This window comes from Convolutriloba macropyga, chromosome 12, assembly GCF_964194025.1.
Source record: "Convolutriloba macropyga chromosome 12, txConMacr16.3, whole genome shotgun sequence".
In the NCBI taxonomy this organism is placed as follows: domain Eukaryota; kingdom Metazoa; phylum Xenacoelomorpha; order Acoela; family Convolutidae; genus Convolutriloba; species Convolutriloba macropyga.
In genome coordinates, this window is record NC_134479.1 from 42148959 (window position 1) to 42169584 (window position 20626).

The 20626-nt window shown below is 38.2% G+C and overlaps 3 protein-coding genes across 3 annotated transcripts in view; all 3 read left to right on the forward strand.

Annotated features, from left to right (window-relative positions):
• LOC142351207 (uncharacterized) overlaps positions 1-3852 on the forward strand; it is a 46517-nt gene extending 42665 nt beyond the window's left edge. The window contains exon 2 of the mRNA XM_075403336.1: positions 1425-3852. Coding sequence (XP_075259451.1) covers positions 1528-3663 — 2136 coding nt within the window. The 5' untranslated portion in view covers positions 1425-1527 and the 3' untranslated portion in view covers positions 3664-3852. The remainder of the gene's footprint in view (positions 1-1424) is intronic.
• A 1114-nt stretch (positions 3853-4966) lies between these two features.
• On the forward strand, positions 4967-10078 carry LOC142351244 (origin recognition complex subunit 1-like). The gene is made up of 3 exons (XM_075403390.1): positions 4967-7565; positions 7971-8391; positions 9434-10078. Exons 1-3 carry the CDS (start codon positions 6514-6516, stop codon positions 9941-9943), a joined length of 1983 nt encoding a protein of 660 aa, XP_075259505.1. The 5' UTR covers positions 4967-6513; the 3' UTR covers positions 9944-10078.
• Positions 10079-13773: 3695 nt separating this feature from the next.
• On the forward strand, positions 13774-15300 carry LOC142350501 (uncharacterized). Its single transcript, XM_075402352.1, has one exon. It carries the CDS (start codon positions 13774-13776, stop codon positions 15298-15300), a length of 1527 nt encoding a protein of 508 aa, XP_075258467.1.
• The last annotated feature ends 5326 nt before the right edge of the window (positions 15301-20626 follow it).

Below are 20626 nucleotides of genomic sequence, written 5' to 3' on the forward strand. Positions count from 1 at the left end.
ATAATGATTGATAACAATCTAAATTTTGATATTCAGTTAAACAAAACGTTAACAAAAATGGCAAATGCTATTAGTTCAATTAACTTATTACGACATTTTCTACCACTAAAAGCAAGAATCGGGCTTTTTAAATCACTTGTTTTGTCCCATCTCAAGATCTGTGCCATTTTTTTCAATCGCTGTCGCTTATGTCACTTCAGAGAGTTAATCGACAAATAAATTGGGGAATAAAGGTTTGCCACCTGCGCAAAAAGTTTGACAGTGCAAGAGATCTATTATTGAAAGACAAAATTTTACCAGCAGAGCTTTTCATTAAAAACGTTCGTCTTCTTAAATTTTTTGACCTCTCACAATATAAAGAGAGCAGTCGAGAAACCAAAAACTCATTCAGGATTTTTGAAAAAAACGAATTGACCAAAAACTCCAGAACTCTCCAGTACTATCCAAAGAATAAGTGCCATTCCAAATGGAGTGACAGGTCACTGATTAGGAATTTTTCTAGGAAGTGGAATAATTTGCCAATTGAAATCCGAAAAGAGAGACTAAAAATAAATTTAAGGAAAAACTAAGCAGCGAAATGGTCAAACTGCTTGAACGTGTTCCAATAGATAGACAAGTAAGAGGCTTTAGAAATTTGTTCTACTGAAGTATAAAGACCAAACTATTCATATATTTACGAGTTCGAGTTCGAGTTCGAGTATTCTGGTCTGTAGGTTTGTTGCCTCTGTCGACCAGCTCCTCCGTGTTGTCCCTTACCCTAGGACAATTCGCGGAACATCCTGTGTTGCCAGTGTCTGTCAAGTCGTGTCTTGAAGATATCCAAGCTTTCACTTGACACGACGTGTTCTGGTAACGCGTTCCAATCTTTAGGTCCATCAACTGAGAAAAACTTTTTCCTCAGCTCCAGTCGTGCTCTTCTGATGGAAAGTTGCTGCCCATGTTTCCTCGAGTTTCGTTCGATAAACTGAATTAGATTTCCCGTAGCAGATTCGTCGTACATTCCATTGATGATTTTGAAGATTTCTATCATCCGGCCTCTTTGTCTTCTGTATTCTGTGGTTGGTAGCTTGAGTTCCCTGCGATTTACGAGGCGATTTTGAATATGTAAATATTTTACCAAACGTTTTTGTTGTGGTTATAACTTTAAATTTACATTTTTGAAGATCAAAAAAAAATTAGTACTTCAGTACAGGGGTGTTAGATAATAAGTTTACAAATGAGTTTTTACTGCCAAATTTGCTGGAGGGTTACAGTTTTTGCATAGATATAATATTCTCCAACTGCGTGTGTTAGTTTTGACATATCTCAGTTGAAAGTAGCGCCAGAAGATATCACTAACTATTGATTTCCTTTGCTATTCTCGAAAAGGTAGCGAAATTAATGACTCATTTGTATAAAAAAGTGCATTTTTTTTGGGTTGTTAGGTTTCATTTGAAAAGCTTGCAGCAGCATTTCCGATTGTGATTGGGTCCCTTTGGCTGGGATCAAACAGGCTCCTTTTGCGAAAAAAAACAGCAATCGCGAAATATGACAACCCGAAACACAGCTGGAAAATCGAGTAACTTTAAGAAAGACTTTTTAGCCGTTCTCACCAAACATGACGTTAATAAAGATTCTTACGAGATTTTCATCAAGTATTTCTATCGCTGGAATAGCCTGCAAGAGATGGAACAGCAAAGTAAGAGCGTGATTGACAATTCAAAGAACCCAAAGAAGCTGGAGCAAGAATTGACTCAGATTTTCCAGAGATTCCTTGACTATCGAAATACATGGATGAAAGAAATGGAATACGCCGGAGTTGATCAGAGCAAAATACGATTTACTGGTATATTGAAAACATTTGCTCAAGGAGATACTGCTGTAGAGTTGTATTGTTTATCTGAACAGTTGGACAAAGAGCGAGAGCTTACAGCACCTGATGTAGAAGCCATTCGCTCTGTAATAGCGAAGAACAGTTCCGAAGTGGAAAAAGTTGAACTAAGACGGTCTGCCTATCTTGAATACGGGAGCCAACAAGACAAATCAGATTTGGATTTATACCAACATCAAATGTTGAACTCTAACGAACAGCGGTGGCCTGGTGATCAAACTTCTGTTGAACACCGACAGGAAAAATGTCAAATACATCAGCCACCAGAGGAAACTCAGCATATTATTGCTGATCAAAGTTCCTCTCAAGTGGATATTATTGGTGAGGAACCAGAAGAACGTATTGCTCAATTGCGGAATCTCGTGAGACCATATGATATTATGATGGAGAGAATAATTTTAGTTTTGGAATCTGAAATAAGTGTACCGGATGAAGCTAGGGCCTGGTTGCTGGAAAATGTTCCCAAAATGACATGTTTGGAAGAGTTAAAAAGTTGTGACGGCCTTGATGAAAATCTCTATCATGCATTGAAGAAGGAATTAAGTGACCAGTTCGAAATTTATCTGGAACAGAGAGGGGTGGATATCTCAGATGAAAAGCTATTAGAGTGTGCGGCAACAACAGATTACACTAAAACTCAGCGAAGGGTTGTTGGCGACAAGGAAATACATGATCAAAAAATTGAAAGCAATCACCTAAATTCTCAAGAAAAACATGAAACTACTTTGATGGACGATTTCAGTTTTGAGATTATACCACTGATTCAATTTTCATCAGATGTAGAACACAAGTTTTCAGTTGACAAATTTCACCTGGAAGAGCAAGCTTTACAAGAATTGTGCAACTTAGTAACCGGTGAAGGCTCAAGAGAAGGACCTCTTTATTTTCACATGCCTACAAGAGGGGTTGTCAACAATTTTGAACGCTTGAACTCCATTGCAGCCAGAGTAATTGGACTATCTGGACCAATTTCGTCAATAAGCAGAAATTTACAGAGCGTTGTGGGCGATACAAGTTTAGAGAGATTTCGACAAGATTTGAAAACTCGCAAGAAAGGTATTTATCTGCTTCGATTTGCACGCGAAGAGCGCCACTTCATCATTTTCAATTGTGAAAACGATGCAGACTTCGAATCAGAGCCGATGGATTCTCAAACAGTTCGCTTTCTATGGTATATGAATCAGTTGGCAAGCAATGCAATGGCATGCGTGGATGGAAAATCTGAAAGCCGACTGGCAACCAGAACACTTGCAGTGGTTGATTGTGCAGCAAACAGCTGTCATGACGTTCTCAAATCTCAAAACAGGTCACTTTCTGCGACTGGGAGCCTGTCTATGATTCCAAATTCACCACACGAGAGTGCTTATGCAATTCCTCCAGATAATGACGAGCTCGAAAACCTTCGAGAGGAAAATGTCCAGTTACGCGAGCAGGTTGCTGACGCAAATACCGCCTATGCCGGGCTCACAGAACGTTTCCGGCAGCTCGAATACAAAAATGAAGCTCTAATGCAGGAAGTCAATGAGAGAAATGATCCAATCGGGCAACTTTTTGCTCAGGAGGAACGTCACAGTTTCTCGCTGGCTCCCACTTCCCGAGACGTTGCCACGAATACTTCAGAGTCATCAACGTCTTCAATGTGTTGTTCCTCGTCCACATCCTGTCGGCATATTAAACAGCTTCAAGAAGAAATCAAATGTCTGCGACACGACATACTTCGTTCAGGCAGCTTATTATCCAGAAAATCTAAAATGGCACGCCAGTCGGTTAACTCAGAGGACAGCAGTGATTGAATTAGCGAAGTAACATCAAATTTAGTGACATAATTATCTTTACGGATCATGTGCGACAAAGTAGTTTTCTAGCTTCTCGTCGCTTTTCAACCTAATAGGTTTCATAGATTTTAAAGAGTTAGTGTGTTCTTGGAACCTTTCGGTAAATTAAGGAGTTTCAAGATGCAATTTACAGCAATTTTGAGCTTTTGCCGTTTTGTGGTTGACGCTTTAAGTTTTTTATTCTTTTTTATACTGTTCCTTGAGTCAGAGGAGGGTTTTGTGTGTAGCTGGTATTTCTCTTTTGTTATTTGATTTATTGGTTTCTTTTAATTATTATTTTAAAAAACTTTGAAATTTTGAAATAATTTTTGATGCGATAAGAATGCCTTTGAAAGTTTTACGGACAAATTTTCAGTCCATTTTTTCAAATACTTTTTATTTGCTCTCGAACGAAGTTTGGAGCAATAATTGTAAACGTGTCTTTTTTATGCAAAATTTTTGCTTGACCGTTTTTGCTCTTTTCTAGAGCTTTCTTTGACTTATCAAGTTACGCTTTTCTTCATTTTTGCATGATTGCAGTTGCTCTCTCTCCGAAAGTTTGTTGCTAACTTAAAAACGATGGTAATATACAAATTCACAAGAGAATGACAGTCGAGTGGGTACTGTTTGTCGAGAATTAGGCTTTAGAAATTTTATCTAGGGTACGGTCCCCGAATGAAATTGCCCCGCATGTCTGTGTTGCAAGATCTGTTTTGGATTATTGTTTCGTTCTTGCAACTTTTGGAGAGTTCTGGAAAAAAGGCTATTAGATTGTGATTATTTTGATTATTATTTAAGATTCAAGAAGCGTGTGTTCTAATTAAGAACTTTTATAAGATATCAGTCAAGTTTTACTTAGAGTTGTCTTTATGAAGTCTTCTGGCTTGTTTTTTTTTTCGTCACCAGTGCTTGTTGCGACTATTTTTCCTTCATAATTTTGGAGTACCTTTCTGAAATTGAGGTTAAGACCATTAAAATTTTCGCTGGAGGGAAGTTGCCTTGTTTTAAATGCTAATTGATTCAACGCAAAATAGCTCCAATCCAAGTGCGAATAAAGAAAGTATACGGTTTTGATTTTTAAGAAATGTAAGGTTTTTGGGATCTTTCGTTTGTGCCTCCCTCCCCCCCCCCCCCCCCCCCCCTGTACGTCATGCAACCCCAAGATACAAAGCACGTGTCCTTACGTAGTCCATCATTATGTAAAAATATAGACAGTGCGTCGGGGGGGGGGATGGTGTAAACCATATACAGGGCACAAACGGAAAAGATCCGATTTTTCCTATACATTTTGCTAAAGTTAAAGAGTTACTTTGAAGTAGCAAAATAGTTAAACCGTTCTTCTTTTTATTCAATCATCTGTTTTTTGCTGCATTCTTTTGATTTGGCATGAGATGTCTAATTGTTTGTGGGGATATATATTATATACCTTTTGAATAGTTTATCATTTTAAAATGATCAAAAAACATCGTTAAATAGCTTTTAATTCCTCTAAAACAACGTTCGTGTTAGGGGATTTTTCGCTGGTTTTATTTTTCGTCTGAGCATTTGAGTTTTAGATTGAGTTTATCACTCTTGATTTTTTACGTGATCTGAGTTGCTTGGATTCGGAATTTTAGGCAGTTTAATGGAAATGACGGAAGTTTCGTTTTTAATGTCAATTGAAAAGTGCGTTCAAATTGGGAGCTTTTTTTCAATTTAAATATTGGTCTACGGTGTACAATTGCCCCATCCCCGCCATTTGTGGGCATTTCTTTATGAATACTTTAAATTGTCGTATTTTAGATTTGTGCTGCGCCGATGAAAGTTTTTTAGCTACACTTGGACTTGGTTTCATGAAAAAAATAGTTATACAAAATTTTGTATATTCAAAGTTAAAAATTCCAATTTTTTGATATGTGGCGTGTCCTTGCGTGTTTGTTTAAGCACGTCGTTGAGGGGATGTATGAGTTTTCGTGTGCTTGTATGATTGTGTGTGACAGCATCTGTTTATAGCTAAATATTCAAAAATTCTGTCCTTTTTGATTCCAGGACGGCCTTTTTCCAGTGCAAACGAAACGTACGTGTTGGAACAGTTGCTTTACAACAAAGCGCTTCTATAGTGTTTCCATTTGGTGAGAGGAAAACTGCATGATTAGCCCTTGATGTAGCTCCTAAAAATGATTTCGCACAATTTGATTCAGTTTATTATTGATAATTATTTGATAAAATTTCGTATAATTTTTTGACTCATATAGGACAAGATCGCCCAGCTTCTGATTTTTTTGCGCTCGCCCTTGATTTTTGAAATAAAAGCGTATCTATAAAATCTACATTCAGGAGGTTCATTATCGTGCTCTCTGGAGCAAAAAGTATCGGTATTATTGATTGCATTTTTGCATAATTTGTGACCCCATTTTGAGCTTATTGTTAAGGTTATGATCTGGAGATATTTTTTGAGAGTTTTTCTCTTATTTGACTAATACTATGGTTTAGTGAGAAGGGGCTTAGAAAGGAAAAGTGTTTTAATGAGTTTTGTTGGTGTCATTTATCACTTAAGGGTATATCTCGTAATTTCTCTCAAAATGAAGTCATTGTGCTTGCTTGATAGGAAGTGCCTTCTAAAGCAATAGTTATCAATGAAAAGGTTTTCTATCAGGTCCTGATATTACAATGATAAAAATGCGTCTCAAAAAGTGCTTCATAAAATTGATTTGTCAAAAACATCCATAACGATTTTATTTGCTGTTTCATTTGCAGTATCTATTTATATTGTCATCTATCTGAAAGTTCATTGTTAGTTAATTCTGTATTACGGGTTTTAGAAATTATTGTTTTAAAGTTCGCCCTGTAATGTCTGTTGTTGAAGAAATGAGGGCGTGTAACATGCCAGGAGGCGAGCGACTATGTGCGGGAAGATTTGTTACATCCAAAAGTAGAAAAAACGAATACATCAAAATCGAACGTATTTTTAGAAAGGAGAATTTAGTGAAGTTAGAAGGGTCTCTATACGTTCCAGCAAATCACTCTTATGAAATAATCGAGGCTTTCAAAGTTTTTGGTGTTCAGCCAGTTATAAGAGAAATTGTCAAACTTGCTGATCAGGGTGTGATTGAACTCTACCTTTCGGATGTGAAAAATGTTGCTCCTGTTCGACATATCTGCATTGTCGACCCTGAGTCCCAAATGAAGGGTCATTTCTACTATACAAGGTTCATGTTCTCGAAGGGTAGATTGACAGCCTTGAAATCGCTGAAGCCCACCACGCCGAAGCTGTCTGTTGCTCAACTCCAGGAAAAACGAGAACAAATGAATCTTCGAAAAACTCCCCGAAGCTGCAAGAAAATTTTGAATTACTGTGAAGCAGAAAAAGAGAATGTATCACCAGCCAAGAAAGCCAAAACTGCTAATTCTACGGAGGAATGGCGAGATTCAGAGTTCAAAAGCCCAGTTTCAGACGACAGTGATTCGGATTCCAGCGATTTGGAGGAATTGCCAGAAAACAGCCCTTCATCAAGTCCAAACTCTGACGGTGGCGACGAATCTCCGGAACTTGTTAAAGGAAAATCCTCGAGAGATAAAAAGCCTGCAGTAAAACCGAAAGTATCTCTGAAAAAAGCTGTGCCTAGTCAAATTGGATCTAAGCCACATGCGAATTTACTAAGCTACAGAGCACCGCTATCTTTGGAACTGGAAAGAATTTGCAGTCTCAACAGTGGATTTGATCAAGCATTAGCAATGTTGCAGGTTTCCTCGGTGCCGCTAGAGCTTCCTTGCCGAGAGGTGGAATTCGGAAACATTTTTTCATTCGTTCATGATCACCTTAGCAGTGGAACCAGCGGATGTATGTATGTTTCTGGAACCCCTGGAACTGGGAAAACTGCTACTGTTCTAGAAGTAATCAGGTAGGTTATGCATTATAAATCGATCTGCATGTGATAGTCAATTATAGTGAGAATTCATTGGGTGATTAATCCCGAATTGCACTCGTAGAGTGTAAGCTCTCTTGTTAATTCAATCTTTTTAGCCGATAACACAGTATATTTTATCACCTGTTATTAATATTTGTCAGTTCAAATCAAAGTTTATTGGGCAAACATTCGTAATTCAACGGAATGTTGCTGGGCTCGTGTTTTTGGTACCTGGGTTTAGGTTCTGTCCGATTCAATGATTTGATTTGATTTGATTTGATTGGGTATGTTCTGATTTAATTTAAGTAGGTTGATTTGAGTGGTAAGTAAATTCCTGTCCTACACTTCCTTTATGAAAATTTTATTGCATTTAATTTCAACAATGTGTTTCACTTTCAGTTATTTGAACGAGCTCTCGAAAGAGAAGGAAGTGCCCTCATTTAAATACATCGAAGTTAATGGAATGAAACTCACGGCACCCCAGCAAGTTTACTCAGAAATTTGGTACCAATTTAGAGGAATTCATCTTGGAGTCGATGCATCTTTAGCTGCGTTAGAGGATACGTTTTTACGCGAACAGTCGACCAATCGGAGACCTGTTGTGTTGCTTGTTGACGAGTTGGATTTGTTATTGACAAACAAGCAGGATATTTTGTACAACCTGTTTGAATGGCCATCTAGCAAGGCGCAATCAAAATTGATCATTGTGTGTATCGCTAATACCATGGATCTTCCGGAACGAGTCATGATGAAACGGGTTTCCAGTCGTTTGGGGATGACGAGGGTTGTTTTTCAACCATATACGCATGGACAGCTGAAGGTATGTAACACTGAAGTTTGCAGAAATGTTGTTCTCTGTCCTTTTCGTTTTTGGTGAATAATAATAAAAAGAATATGTTATTCTCAAGGAGAATGGACACGTTTGTAACTCAAAAATTTTTTAAGCTCAACATAAAATCTACTCGACAGGTCATCAATAGGTCCCAGTGGTCCTAGTCAGGTGATTACCAGCTGTGATGTGGGGTGTAAAATAAGTGGCTTATCATAGCATGGGGAAATGGGGGGGGGGTGGACATCAAAAGGTAGTTTTATGAAATCTAAATAATTTTGTTAATAAAACAGTAGACAAAAATTTATTGAATAACTTGAATATGATTGATAAATAAATTCATCTATTTTTTTTAATACCGGATACCACCCTTTTCAACTTTGAGTTAGGGTAGAGGGTAGTTTTAAATTAATTTTCCGAAACGGAGCTTTGGTTAAAAAATCAATTTGCCGTTATTATCAATCTCTTGCAAATCAGAAACAATAACAGTTCTTTATCCATATAAATTGAAAAATGGAGGGAACTTTTTTTAAACCCAGAAGTTAGAGTTTATTGTGACTTCCTCATATGAAATGAGGGAAGGAAATATTTTAGTGTTTTTCTTCAGCAAAAACAAATTTCTATATCGGAATAGGAAGTCTGCTTTGTGTTCTGTATCTTTAATCAATTGTCGTTGCGTGAACAACATTAGTATAACTGACAGCTGAAATAACTTGTTTGCTCGATTCGAAAGAAATCTTGAAGCAGTGGCAAAGCTACTTTGGGTTTAGTTTACATTTTTCCGGAACTTTTTCCACGCAGCTGTTGCTATGTGGAGAGTCGCAGAAAAAGTAGTTTAATCAAGTGACGTAAACAAAACATTTGTTGCAATCGTGACGAGAGTTGATTAAAAATAACACCACTCTTTTTTATCGCCCCCTGAAAGTAATTGAACTACTAGGCTTCGCCTGGGAGTTTGATAGCAACCGTGTTATAATTCTTATGTAACTACTCTTGCAGTCTTGTCGTTTACTCTTTAGCTTTGTATTTTTAGCAAATTATTTCATCCCGTGTACAATCAAGTGGAGTCTTCGCAGAACCCGCTGTAGAATTTGCGGCCAGGAAAATGTCGGCTCTTTCTGGTGATGCCAGAAGATCGTTAGACATCTGCCGACGAGCTACTGAAATTGCACAAACCTCAAAATGCAAAATTGTAGACATCAAACACATCACAGAAGCGTTCAACGAAATGTTTTCGTCAAAGAAAATGACAGCTTTGAAGAAATGCAGTGTTCATGAAAAGTTATTTTTGAAATCTATCGTCAGTGAGTTCAGAAAATGCGGTTTGGAAGAAGCGCAAATGATCAATGTTTACAAACAGTATAGAACGATTTGTAATTTGGAGGGCCAGATCCCGTTAGAGGCGACAGTTATGCTCCGGTTGGCGGCGAATTTGGACGCTATGAAACTGATTGTCTTCGAAGGTTGTAAGTTCGGTCTGAACCAAAAGGTTATTTTGAACACCAGCGTTGATGATGTGAATTTTGCGATGGCTAAAGAATGAACTTTTAGATATTCGAATTTTCGACATGAACTTATTTGTTTAAAATTTGATAATTGGAAATTTTGTTTATCGTCCATGATGAGGTTTTTTTGATTTGATCTGAATATCTATATTTGAATTTATTTTTTTTGCTAAGATCTTTTCACTGTTAAACAAATAGCCCTGTTTCACAATGTTACCTGACTTTGAAGACAACATAACAATCAAAAACTTCGAGAGTAGATTGGGATCATGGTCATAATGGTTCTAAATTTATTCAGTAATTGCAAAATTGTATTGGAGTTCTGTATAAAAGGACAAAGTCATTATCAAATTTCAACTGTTTCAATTACTTCCCACTTTCTTTGAAAAAACTTTATGCCAGCCTCTTTTTTTGTTAGGACTGTTTTTGACTTCGTTTGAGGGTATACCAGACCAAAATATGCATCAATTTGAAGCTCTCTTCTAGAATTTTGCTTTTTATAAAAATTTGGCAACAATTTTTATCCAAAATTTAATGCAATTTAGCCTTATTTTTGGCCAATTTTAGCTAATGAATGCTTAAAATTCAATTCATCCAGACAACTAGCTGTTTTTAAGGGTACCCTAAGAGAAAAATATATCTTACTAGTTTCTCAATGTCTCCATCTAGGAGAAAACACGCAATAAATAGCGTTTTTGAGAAATGTTCAGCCAACTTTCGGTGATTTTAATGAATTTTTGAACGTTTCGCACCCCTCCTAACCAAATTTTTATCAAATGCTCCTTCAATTCCAGATTTTGTAGTCCCGAGAATCAGAAAGAAAATTATTTGAGATCTCTCTTGTTGGTTAATTGTTGATAATTTTGAAAAGAATCATTTTTTCAAAGCGAACCTGAAACAAAACTATGAATTGCGTTAAATTTGGGCTACAGTGAGATAAGAATAAGAATTGACCAGAAATTTTTCGATCATTTTTAAAAAAAATTCCGATCAGGCTTTAGGCCACTTGAAGTTCATTGTTTCAAAATTGTGTCAATCAATAAAACAGCCGCAAGAATCAGTAGTTAGGGGTAGCTTCTTGTGCTCAGTCAGCCTTTACTTAGTTTATATTTCACATAATTTATTCCGTTTTTTGGCGCAGACTTTTTACAGAACTCTGCAAACATTTTGATAACTTTAAGGTCAATTTACTGTCAAATTATTAAATAGTTCAGGGAGTATTAAAATCAAAGTAGGGCAGCAACCTACTCCAGTTTATTTAGGTTTATCAGTAGAACGTTATTTAAAAATTTTGCACCTGCTTTTTGGGGTGCAAAAAGTATGCACCCACTAAGCCAGGGGGAAGAAATGGAAAAAATCCTTTTAACCTAAATTCATTTTGACTTTGAATGCTTTTTGTTTTGTTTGTTTTAACTAAAACATTTTTAAAGAGACGTTACTACAAAAAAACTTCAGAAAAGTGAAGACAATTTTTTTGCCTTGATTACGTAAGCTAATCGAATTAATTATGGCAAAACAATCGTTTGAGCTTCCAGTCTTGTACATTTCTCATCGCTGCGAATAAGTTGAAATGAAGTGCTTGAATGGATACAGGTGAGCGAAGCATTTTTTGTCGATGACTTGGGGCTGGTATTTATAGAAAAACATGCCAACTTTAAAATTTTCAAAAGTTTTCGGTGATTTCTTTAGCTTAGTTTGCCGAATTTTTTCTCCATCCTGGGAAAAAAAGACCGTTTTAAAAGTTTGAATTTGACGCTAGCAATCAATTTTTCATTGAGTTACAAACAAACACTGATGAAGCAAAGTCAAAACCACCAATAATGCTAGTCGAAACGAAACCTAAATTGTTTATTTTATTTTTTAAAAAATATGTTTGAGAAAAACTCTGTAGATAACCTTTATCAATAAGTTAAGTGCAACTAAGTATTCTGCATTTAAGTATTCTGCAACTAAGTATTGTACAACTAAGTATGTGCAAGTAAGTAAATTGAAGGTTACCTAGACTTTGGAGTCCTCTGCAAAATCAAATATTAATTTCTCTTTTTTTCAAGCTCCAGCTAATTAATATTGACCTTTGTAGCAGCTTGATAAAAAACATTTTTTGGGGTTGGGAAATTTATTCTGCGATAACCTTTTAGATATTGATACGATATATCTTATCCTTCCTAATTCGAATGTAGGAACATTCTGTGCCATTTACAGAACGAGCGAGTATTCTGTTTAGTTCTAATGGGCGGCGTTCTCTGAATGTCAGATTGATAGATGCGCTGCACTAGAAAAAGTGATATCTGAGCTAGTGACCAATCATTTATTCGCTATTTTGCTTACAAAATTGTACTGGTAATTTGGTGTAATGTCTCCGAGTTCTTTTTTCGATACTTTGATAAACTGAAAGAGGGATGGAGTAGAACGAAATCTATTTTCTCCCTAAAGCTGTAATTTTCTCCAGTTTGGAAGAAAAACAACATCGTGCCCCTACAAATGCGGAGACAACAACTTGCAAAACTCTATCTTGAATTTGAAAAAATCTTCCGCAGAGTTTGTGATGAAAAGCTGCTCGAGAAACTTAGGAACTAAGTAGACAGGAGGTGTTAGACCTACTCGAATTCTACCTTATGGGTGGATCACAAAGTGGGAAATTCTACCTCATCCGAACTGGAAGTCAAGAGTGGAGTACCAAAAGGATTGGTACTCGGACCCTTCTTTAACATTGTCATAAATGATCTACACAGTCACGTATTGCAAAAGGCTTTGGATACGCAGATGACTACAAGATCATTCGACCTATGGAGTCTGAAAACTGTGCAACTCGAACATGACTAAACCTGGACAAGTGCAAAGTCCTCATCCTAAAGGGCCTTTGCAGCATCAAATTGAATAACCAGCTACTTGACCGTCGGGATAAGGAAAATTACTTGTGAATTATTGCAAAGCTCCTATCTCATGGTACCCAAATGCAGACAGATATGAAAAAGCCGTCGGATCTTTTTTTGCGATCAGAAATATAATAGCTGGAACGAGCTGGCAATCGCAGAAAATTTTTTATAGGAACTGCATAGTTTTATGATTTCGTAAGGTGCAATTCTGTGGAAGGCAAGCAAGACCTAAGAAAAATTGGAAGTATACAAATGAAAGCGACGAAGTGGATTTTATCAACAAACCAGCCAGAATACAAAGACTGTGACCAAGTTTTCTCTACTTTCACTATCTCTTTAACACGAATTCCGCGTCCTGCTCGTCTTCATGGACATCATCAAAGGCAGATATGAAATCCAACGGGAGAATTTTGTGCAAATCAACGGTGACAACCCATAGGAAACCCGATCTGGAGGAGAGCGATTTTTGGACGAGAGAAGTTTACGTAGCAAATCCAGGGCACTGGGAAAAAATGTGGACGGAATGAAAAGCCGAAAACAGAAACTCAAAAGAGTGTACAGCAACTACTTCGATAAAAGCTTCGAAGTGGATGATATCTTTACATGGAGGCTCTTGTGCCTCTGTCAAAACTGACGAAAAATTCTGAAACTCAAACCGAACCTGTGAATCCATGGCACTTGGGACTAAGCTCCCCTGGTGCTAACACTTAAATTCTGTTATATTATTAGCCGCGAACGAATAGCTGAGGCTATTATTGTGTATAAACATATAAATTACTCAACTCATGTAATGACTTTTGATGTTACTCGCTAAGCCTGATTTTGTTCAATTGTGTAAACACACGCAAAATTTCCCGCTTAAAATTCACTCGCTTTGTTTAGCTACTAATTTCTCTTGATTCACAAGCCATTCAATTCAATATTTAATTCAATCCTTTATTTACATAGTAAACAGCTATCGCGAACGTACATTATTCTGGTCCGCCGACAAAATGAGCCAAGCAGCGTCTACAGAGACAAGTTCCAGAAGGAGGCGTGCCAATTCACGACAGCTCAACCAGATCTTTGATGAATGGGATAGACTTAGCCAGCCATTTAACGAAGACGAGCTCAGATTGGCCCTCTCCGAAGCTACTGAATGCTTCAAAATCCAACAGCAACTAGACGAATCCTATTTGGAAACAGTGCAGGAGGATCAGTACGATACAGAATTCGATCTGGTTCAAGACAAGCGCACAGTAGTCCGCAAGAAACTATTTCAAATGGGAAAAGCCATAGACAAATTTGAGCTGCAAAAGGTGGACGAAAACGTGACTATGAATACGTCTTTCGGAGATGCAACACAGCACCAGCCGCATGTTGCAAATCTACCACAGATACAGCTACCCAAATTTGATGGCAAATTCACTGACTGGATAGCCTTTATCGATCAATTCGATACAGCCGTGCACCTCAACACAAAATTGTCAAACAGCCAGCGACTTGTTTATCTAAAAAGTTGCTTATCAGGCCCCCCTGAAAAACTAATAAAAAGCCTATCATCAACTGACAGCAACTACAAGACTGCAAGAAATCTACTAGAGCAGCGATACAAAAACGATCGCATAATTCTACGCACATTGCAAGCTAGGGCTGTTGATTTCAAGCCTGTGAGAGGAGAAAGCAAATACCAACCCCGTCTGCTACACAGTACTTTCAATGAAGTAACTCAGTCGATTCACTCACTTGGCCGACAAGTTGATAACGACATGTGGCACTATCTTCTTTTCACAAAATTGGATGTTGACTCTCAGAAAGCATGGGAACTCAGAAATGAAGGCACTGAATGTCTTAAATTTGACGAACTGATGACCTTTCTTGACAACAGAGTAAGATCGATGGAAATGCTAAACGATCCCATTCCCCCAAAACAACTGCACGTCACTGGACGGGATGAGCGATCGATGCAAGGCTTCAAACATCCGTGTGTCGTGACTAAATGCAAGAAATGCCATGCTCCGTGGGCTTGCTCAAAATTCAGGGACCTTTCAGCGAAAGATAAGCAGTCTGCCATAGCCGCCAGTAAGTCCTGTCAAAATTGTTTGAGATTCAATCACGAAAGTGACCAATGTTCGTCACAGTCTAGATGCAAAACATGTCAGGGTAAGCATCATACATTTTTACATGTGGCTTTCAATGCTACACTAGGCACACATGCTTGTATTTTGACTCAAAAATCTTCCCAAATGACTATTTTGCCAACTGCTCGTGTTCAAGTAATTGGTAGAAACAATCAAATACACAATCTAAGAGCTTTGTTAGACACAGGAGCTCATATCAATGCAGTTACAGCGAAAGCCTGCAAGACACTGGGATTAGAACCAAAACCTTCCAATGAAAGAATCATAGGGGTCAATCAGAAAGACTCAATGCCAGTTGATGGTTCTCTCAAACTTGAAATTATTCCCAAAACAGGGGAAAATATTACTCTCAACTGCGTAGTGCTGGAGACAATTACAGCCAGTGAAAATCCAAATTAGCCCCTTTCAGAGACTGACTACGCAGACTTGGTCAATTACAATTTGGCTGATGATCAATTTTGGCAACCAGGCGACATAGACATACTACTTGGTATTTCTGCATACACATAATAAAAGGACGAATACTGAAACAAGGTTCCTTATGCCTCACAGAAACTACGCTAGGCTGGACAGTTTCAGCATTAGCTAACCTAGAATCAGCAAATAAACCTAATGTAAATTCGAATGCAATATGCCTCCTTGACAACGAAATCAAGTCCTTTGCCAAATTTTGGGAAATCGAAGATGTTCCAGCACTTCCCCCAGCCATGTTCACTCCCAAAGAATTGGCGTGCATTAATCACTATGACACGACAGCAACATATGGCCAAAATGGAAGGCCTCAAGTTCGACTACCAATTGACCAACATGAAGCCATTTTTGATACAGACAGTCAGGAATGGTTGCCCGACATTGGAGAATCATCTCGAACAGCCCTCAGACAATTTTTGGGTAACGAAAACAAGCTTTCACGAAACGCAGATGCCCAAACTCAATACACAGATTTCTTTCAAGAGTTGATTGAGACAGGACATTTAGAACCAGTGCCTGAAAGCGACAGTAAGCTGCCACCCGAGAAACACTTTGTGATGTCACATCATGCAGTATGGATGCCACATCACGCAGTATGGAAATCAAGCTCTACGACTACAAAATGCAGAGCAGTTTTCAACGCATCAGCAAAAACAACGAACGGAAGAAGTCTCAACGATTGCCTCCTGGTTGGTCCAAAACAGCAGCCCGACCTTTTTGAGATACTGATTCAATTTTGTCTCCATGGCATCAGGTGATATCACAAAAATGTACCGCCAAATCGAACTAAACGAAAAGGACCGTAACTTTCATCAGATGTATTGGCGAAGTAGTCAAAAGCAACCAATAAAGAAGTACCGTATGACACGAGTCATATACTTCGTTTCTTCTAGCTCATACCACGCCATCAGGGCACTACGTGATACAGCAAAAGATGCTCCATCAATTCATTGCAAAAATTCATTACTCAACTCATTTTATGTTGATGACCTTCTTGGTGGCGGTGACACACAAGAGCAAGTCATTGGCCTGTTCAAAGACATTGCAACTACTCTAGAACTCATTGGGATGTCTATTCGCAAGTGGGCAAGCAACTCACATGAGGTTATGGAAGCCATTTCCCCGGAGCTACAAGAAAACAAAGATATTTTCATCGGTGAACATGACCACACCATCAAAACCCTTGGTCTCAACTGGCAGCCCAAAACCGACTTTTTCTACTTCAATAGACCCCAAAGTCAGTGCAGCGTTGTTACAATGAATCTGCCCGAACACGAAGAAACAGTTATTGAGTGTCCATCAGTCGAACTTGACGAGCTTCAAAAATCGGATTTTCCACAATTAGTGGTCAACTTTGACTGTAAAAAACTAAAGGAAATCCATTTATTGGACTCCCACGCTTTTAATCATGCAACTCCCCATGTTTGCCCGATTAATGCAATGTAATTTTGTAACAGGGTTTAATCAAGAAAAAACATCAAAAATCCCACAAAAAGGCGAAAAAACGGTCAAAACTGGTGTCGACAAAAATCTGCAAAAAACGCCCATTGGCGATTTTCGAGATGTTGTCTCAGACACTGATAGCTGCCCGAAGTCATCCGAGCTTTCAGAAACTGAAAATAACTACTCAAACACAGAAAACCAAAGAACCGAAAAACAAACATTAGTGGTCACGTTTGAGGACAAAATTTTTGCAAAAAATGAAAAATTTGGTGAAAAACAATACCATTCGAAAACTGAACCATGCCCGATACTTTTCGATCAAAAAGATTCTAGGTCCAACAAACGTATGTTCGACAAAAGAACGCCGAAGCCGCAGCCGAATAAAAAAACTGGTCAAAATATAGAAGGTAAAAAATCAACTTGCTTCATCTAACAAAAGAATGTTGATAGATTCAGTTAACAGAAACTTGCCCCATCCTGAAAATGTACATATAACCACCAGAAGAGCAATATCTAGCAATATGGGTAAAATATTTGACCCTATCGGTCTCCTAACACCAGTAGCGCTTCAATGCAAAATTCTTTTCCAAATGACTTGGGAACATGAAATTGGATGGGATGATGATGTTGGGGCAACCATAGCTGACCAATTTAAAGCTTGGATGATTGGATTACATCATCAATCTGAGCTACGTATACCACGCTTTGTGGCCAACTTCGCTATTGAAAAAATACAACTTCACTTATTTTGCGATGCTTCTGAAAAAGCGTACGGAGCTGCTATATATGTCAGATCACTGGGAGCATCTCAGACCAAGTCTACCTTGCTGTGTTTCAAGTCCAGATTAGGCCCAGAAAAACACTCCGCATACCAAGACTTGGACTGTGCTCAATGGTTCTAGGAGCGCAGATGATACAAACATTTCAGAAAACGGTAAACAAAAATGGATTTACAACTGAAATATATGCTTGGAGCGATTCAACAGTTGCCTTAGCTTGGATTAATTCTACCCCTAGCTGATTCTCAACATTGATAGCTAACCGTGTGGCCAAAGTCCAACAAATAATTCAACCAGAAAAATGGAGATAGGTGCCGACAGAAGAAAATCCAGCCGATCATACTACGCGCCCGGTGCCAGCAAAACAGCTTTCATCCTTTAGAATGTGGTGGGAAGGCCCACAATGGCTCTCTGATGGAAAGCTGACTATCCCAAAACAACCAGAAATTCTTCAGTCTATAGAAGTAAAGAAGGAAGTAGTGCGGGGCCAAATATTAACAATAGATTCGGGCACTGTTCCCGAACCTCTGGGGGAGGAAAACGACCCGCTCAATGATCAAAACATACAGCAGTCGAATCACCAAATCGACCAATTATTCCCTATTGAACGTTACGGAAGTCTCGACAAAGCAATAAGAGTAGCAAAGCAAGTCCTAAAGTTTGCTTACATTTTGCTTAAAAAGCCAATCGAGAGAAAAGAATTCAAGCGACAAGCATTAAATATGCTTGTTAGAGATGTGCAGAAGCAAAACTATATTGATGAAATAGACAAATTGCAGAAAAGCCAAAGCATAAGCCGAAAATCGAGAATCCTTCAACTTTATCCCTTCATAGATGAGGAAAGAGTTTTAAAGGTTGGTGGACGTCTAGTAGCAGCAGATTGCTTGAATGAATCTGCCAAATTTCAATCAATTTTGCCTTACAAAAACCTTCTTTCGAGGTTAATCGTACTTGACAGTCATCAGCGACTGTTACATTCAGGTGTAAACGCAACAGTTGTTCATACGCGTCAGAAGTTTTGGATAATTCGAGTGAAAACGCTGACAAGGTCTATAGTTGGAAACTGCATCACATGTTTTCGGTTTAATGGCCGTAACCTTTCTCAACTCTTAGGCGACCTGCCACAAGAACGAGTCAACCCAGCTCCACCATTCAGTAACGTGGGCATAGACTTCGCCGGTCCAATACCTTGCAGATGTGACAAGACTGAAGCCAAATGTTATTTGGTAGTCTTCGTATGCTTCGTTACAAAAGCCATTCATTTGGATGTCACTAAAGCATTGAATACACAGAATTGCATGAAAGCTATTAGACGGTTCATTTCTCGACGAGGATGCCCAGCACGCATATTTTTAGACAATGGTACAAACTTTATAGGATCATTGAATGATCTCATAAAACTCAAAAGGATACTGAAAGAGAAATACGGAACTGATTGTTTACTTCAAGCTGTTCTAGTTTTAGGCATCAACTGGTCAACAATTCCAGCCAAAGCTTCACATTTTGGTGGACTATGGGAAGCAGGAGTCAAATCGATGAAGCTACTGCTGTTCAAAACAATCGTAACAACAGCTAACCTCTATTTGGATGAAGTATATACAATGCTATGCCAAGTCGAAACTGTACTTAACTCGAGACCGCTCACAGTTGTCTTAGATGATGCAAAAGACAGTTATCCCTCAAACCCTGCTATGCTATTAACCGGCTTTCATAATCATGAATTGCCTTTGGTTGTTTCCCCAATCCCAAAAACAAAAGATGAGGAAGATGCAAAAAAGGGCTTTCAATACTTGCTGGAAGAAATGGACAACTGAATATTTATCCCAATTGCAGACCGGGTCAAAGAACATGGCCGAAAAACAAAACCTGACAAAAGGAGATTTAGTGTACATCACAGGTGACAACAGTCCTCCCTTATCATGGCCTCTGGGAGTTTTGCATGAAACAAATACAGGAAAAGACAATTTGGTCAGAGTAGCCAAAATAAAAACAGGAAATGGCAAATTCTCAAACACACCCATAGTAAAACTCAGAAAGATACCAATCAACACAAGCTAACCTCAATCCAGAAGCTCTGGAAAATGGTCCTTCAGAAAGGAGCCAACTCGATCCCGCCTGCCGTCCTTCCCACGAGCACACTTTCGGTACCTGTGTACCCGGACATGGGAAGACTTGACAACTGGAAGTTGGATTCTCACAAGCCGCACTTCGCAAGGACTAAACTTGGTCCAAATATGATTCTTTTTGTAATATAAGGTTGAATAGCGGTTGATGCTATCAAAAACTGACATATGATCTGAAGTAATTTTTCATTTATATTTTTTTGATGCCATGCATCAACGGGGGCGGCAATGTATAAACATATAAATTACTCAACGCATGTAATGACTTTCAAAAAATGACATGTATATTACTTTTAAAAAATTTTTCTGCAATAGGTAGATCGGTAGAAGCGCTGAGTAGGTACAGCAACCATAAACCAAGGCACCATATTGAATTAGTGGTGTCACATTCGAATTGTAGTAAGAAATTAGTTGATTCCGAGGAACATAATGTCTGAGTTTTGCTAGTATACCACATTGTTTACTTAGCTTACTTTGCACATGATCTATATGATCCCGAAAGGAGAACTTATTATCTTTTTTTACCCCAAGATATTTACAGTAATGCTCAACTTTGATGTCAGTTTTGTTCAATTGGAAACTAAGATTTTCCGGGCCTTTTTTCAAGTTAAGTTGAATTGTTTTTACTAAGATTAAGGACAAGCTTGTTACTCTCAAGCCAGAAGTTTCTGCTATCTAAATCTGACTTTATATTTTCAACAGAGCACCCAACTGCTTCTATGTTAGTGTCGTCAGCAAAAAGTAAAACTTCAACATTTTTACAGACTAAAGGAAGGTCGTTTATACATATTAAAAACAGAAGAGGGCCCAAAATCGATCCTTGAGGAACACCGTTTTTGATTTCGCACCAATCAGAAGAAGTACCATTAATTACAACTTGCTGCATTCTATTACTCAGATAAGAGTTAA

What these genes read in the sequence shown, in the direction of transcription:
- LOC142351244 (XM_075403390.1), top strand. Translation starts at nt 6,514, where the DNA reads ATGTCTGTTGTTGAAGAAATGAGGGCGTGTAACATGCCAGGAGGCGAG. An exon ending in ACTGTTCTAGAAGTAATCAG is followed by an intron (nt 7,566 to 7,970) that starts GTAGGTTATGCA and finishes TTTCACTTTCAG; the next exon opens with TTATTTGAACGAGCTCTCGA. An exon ending in ATACGCATGGACAGCTGAAG is followed by an intron (nt 8,392 to 9,433) that starts GTATGTAACACT and finishes TTGTATTTTTAG; the next exon opens with CAAATTATTTCATCCCGTGT.
- LOC142350501 (XM_075402352.1), top strand. Translation starts at nt 13,774, where the DNA reads ATGAGCCAAGCAGCGTCTACAGAGACAAGTTCCAGAAGGAGGCGTGCC.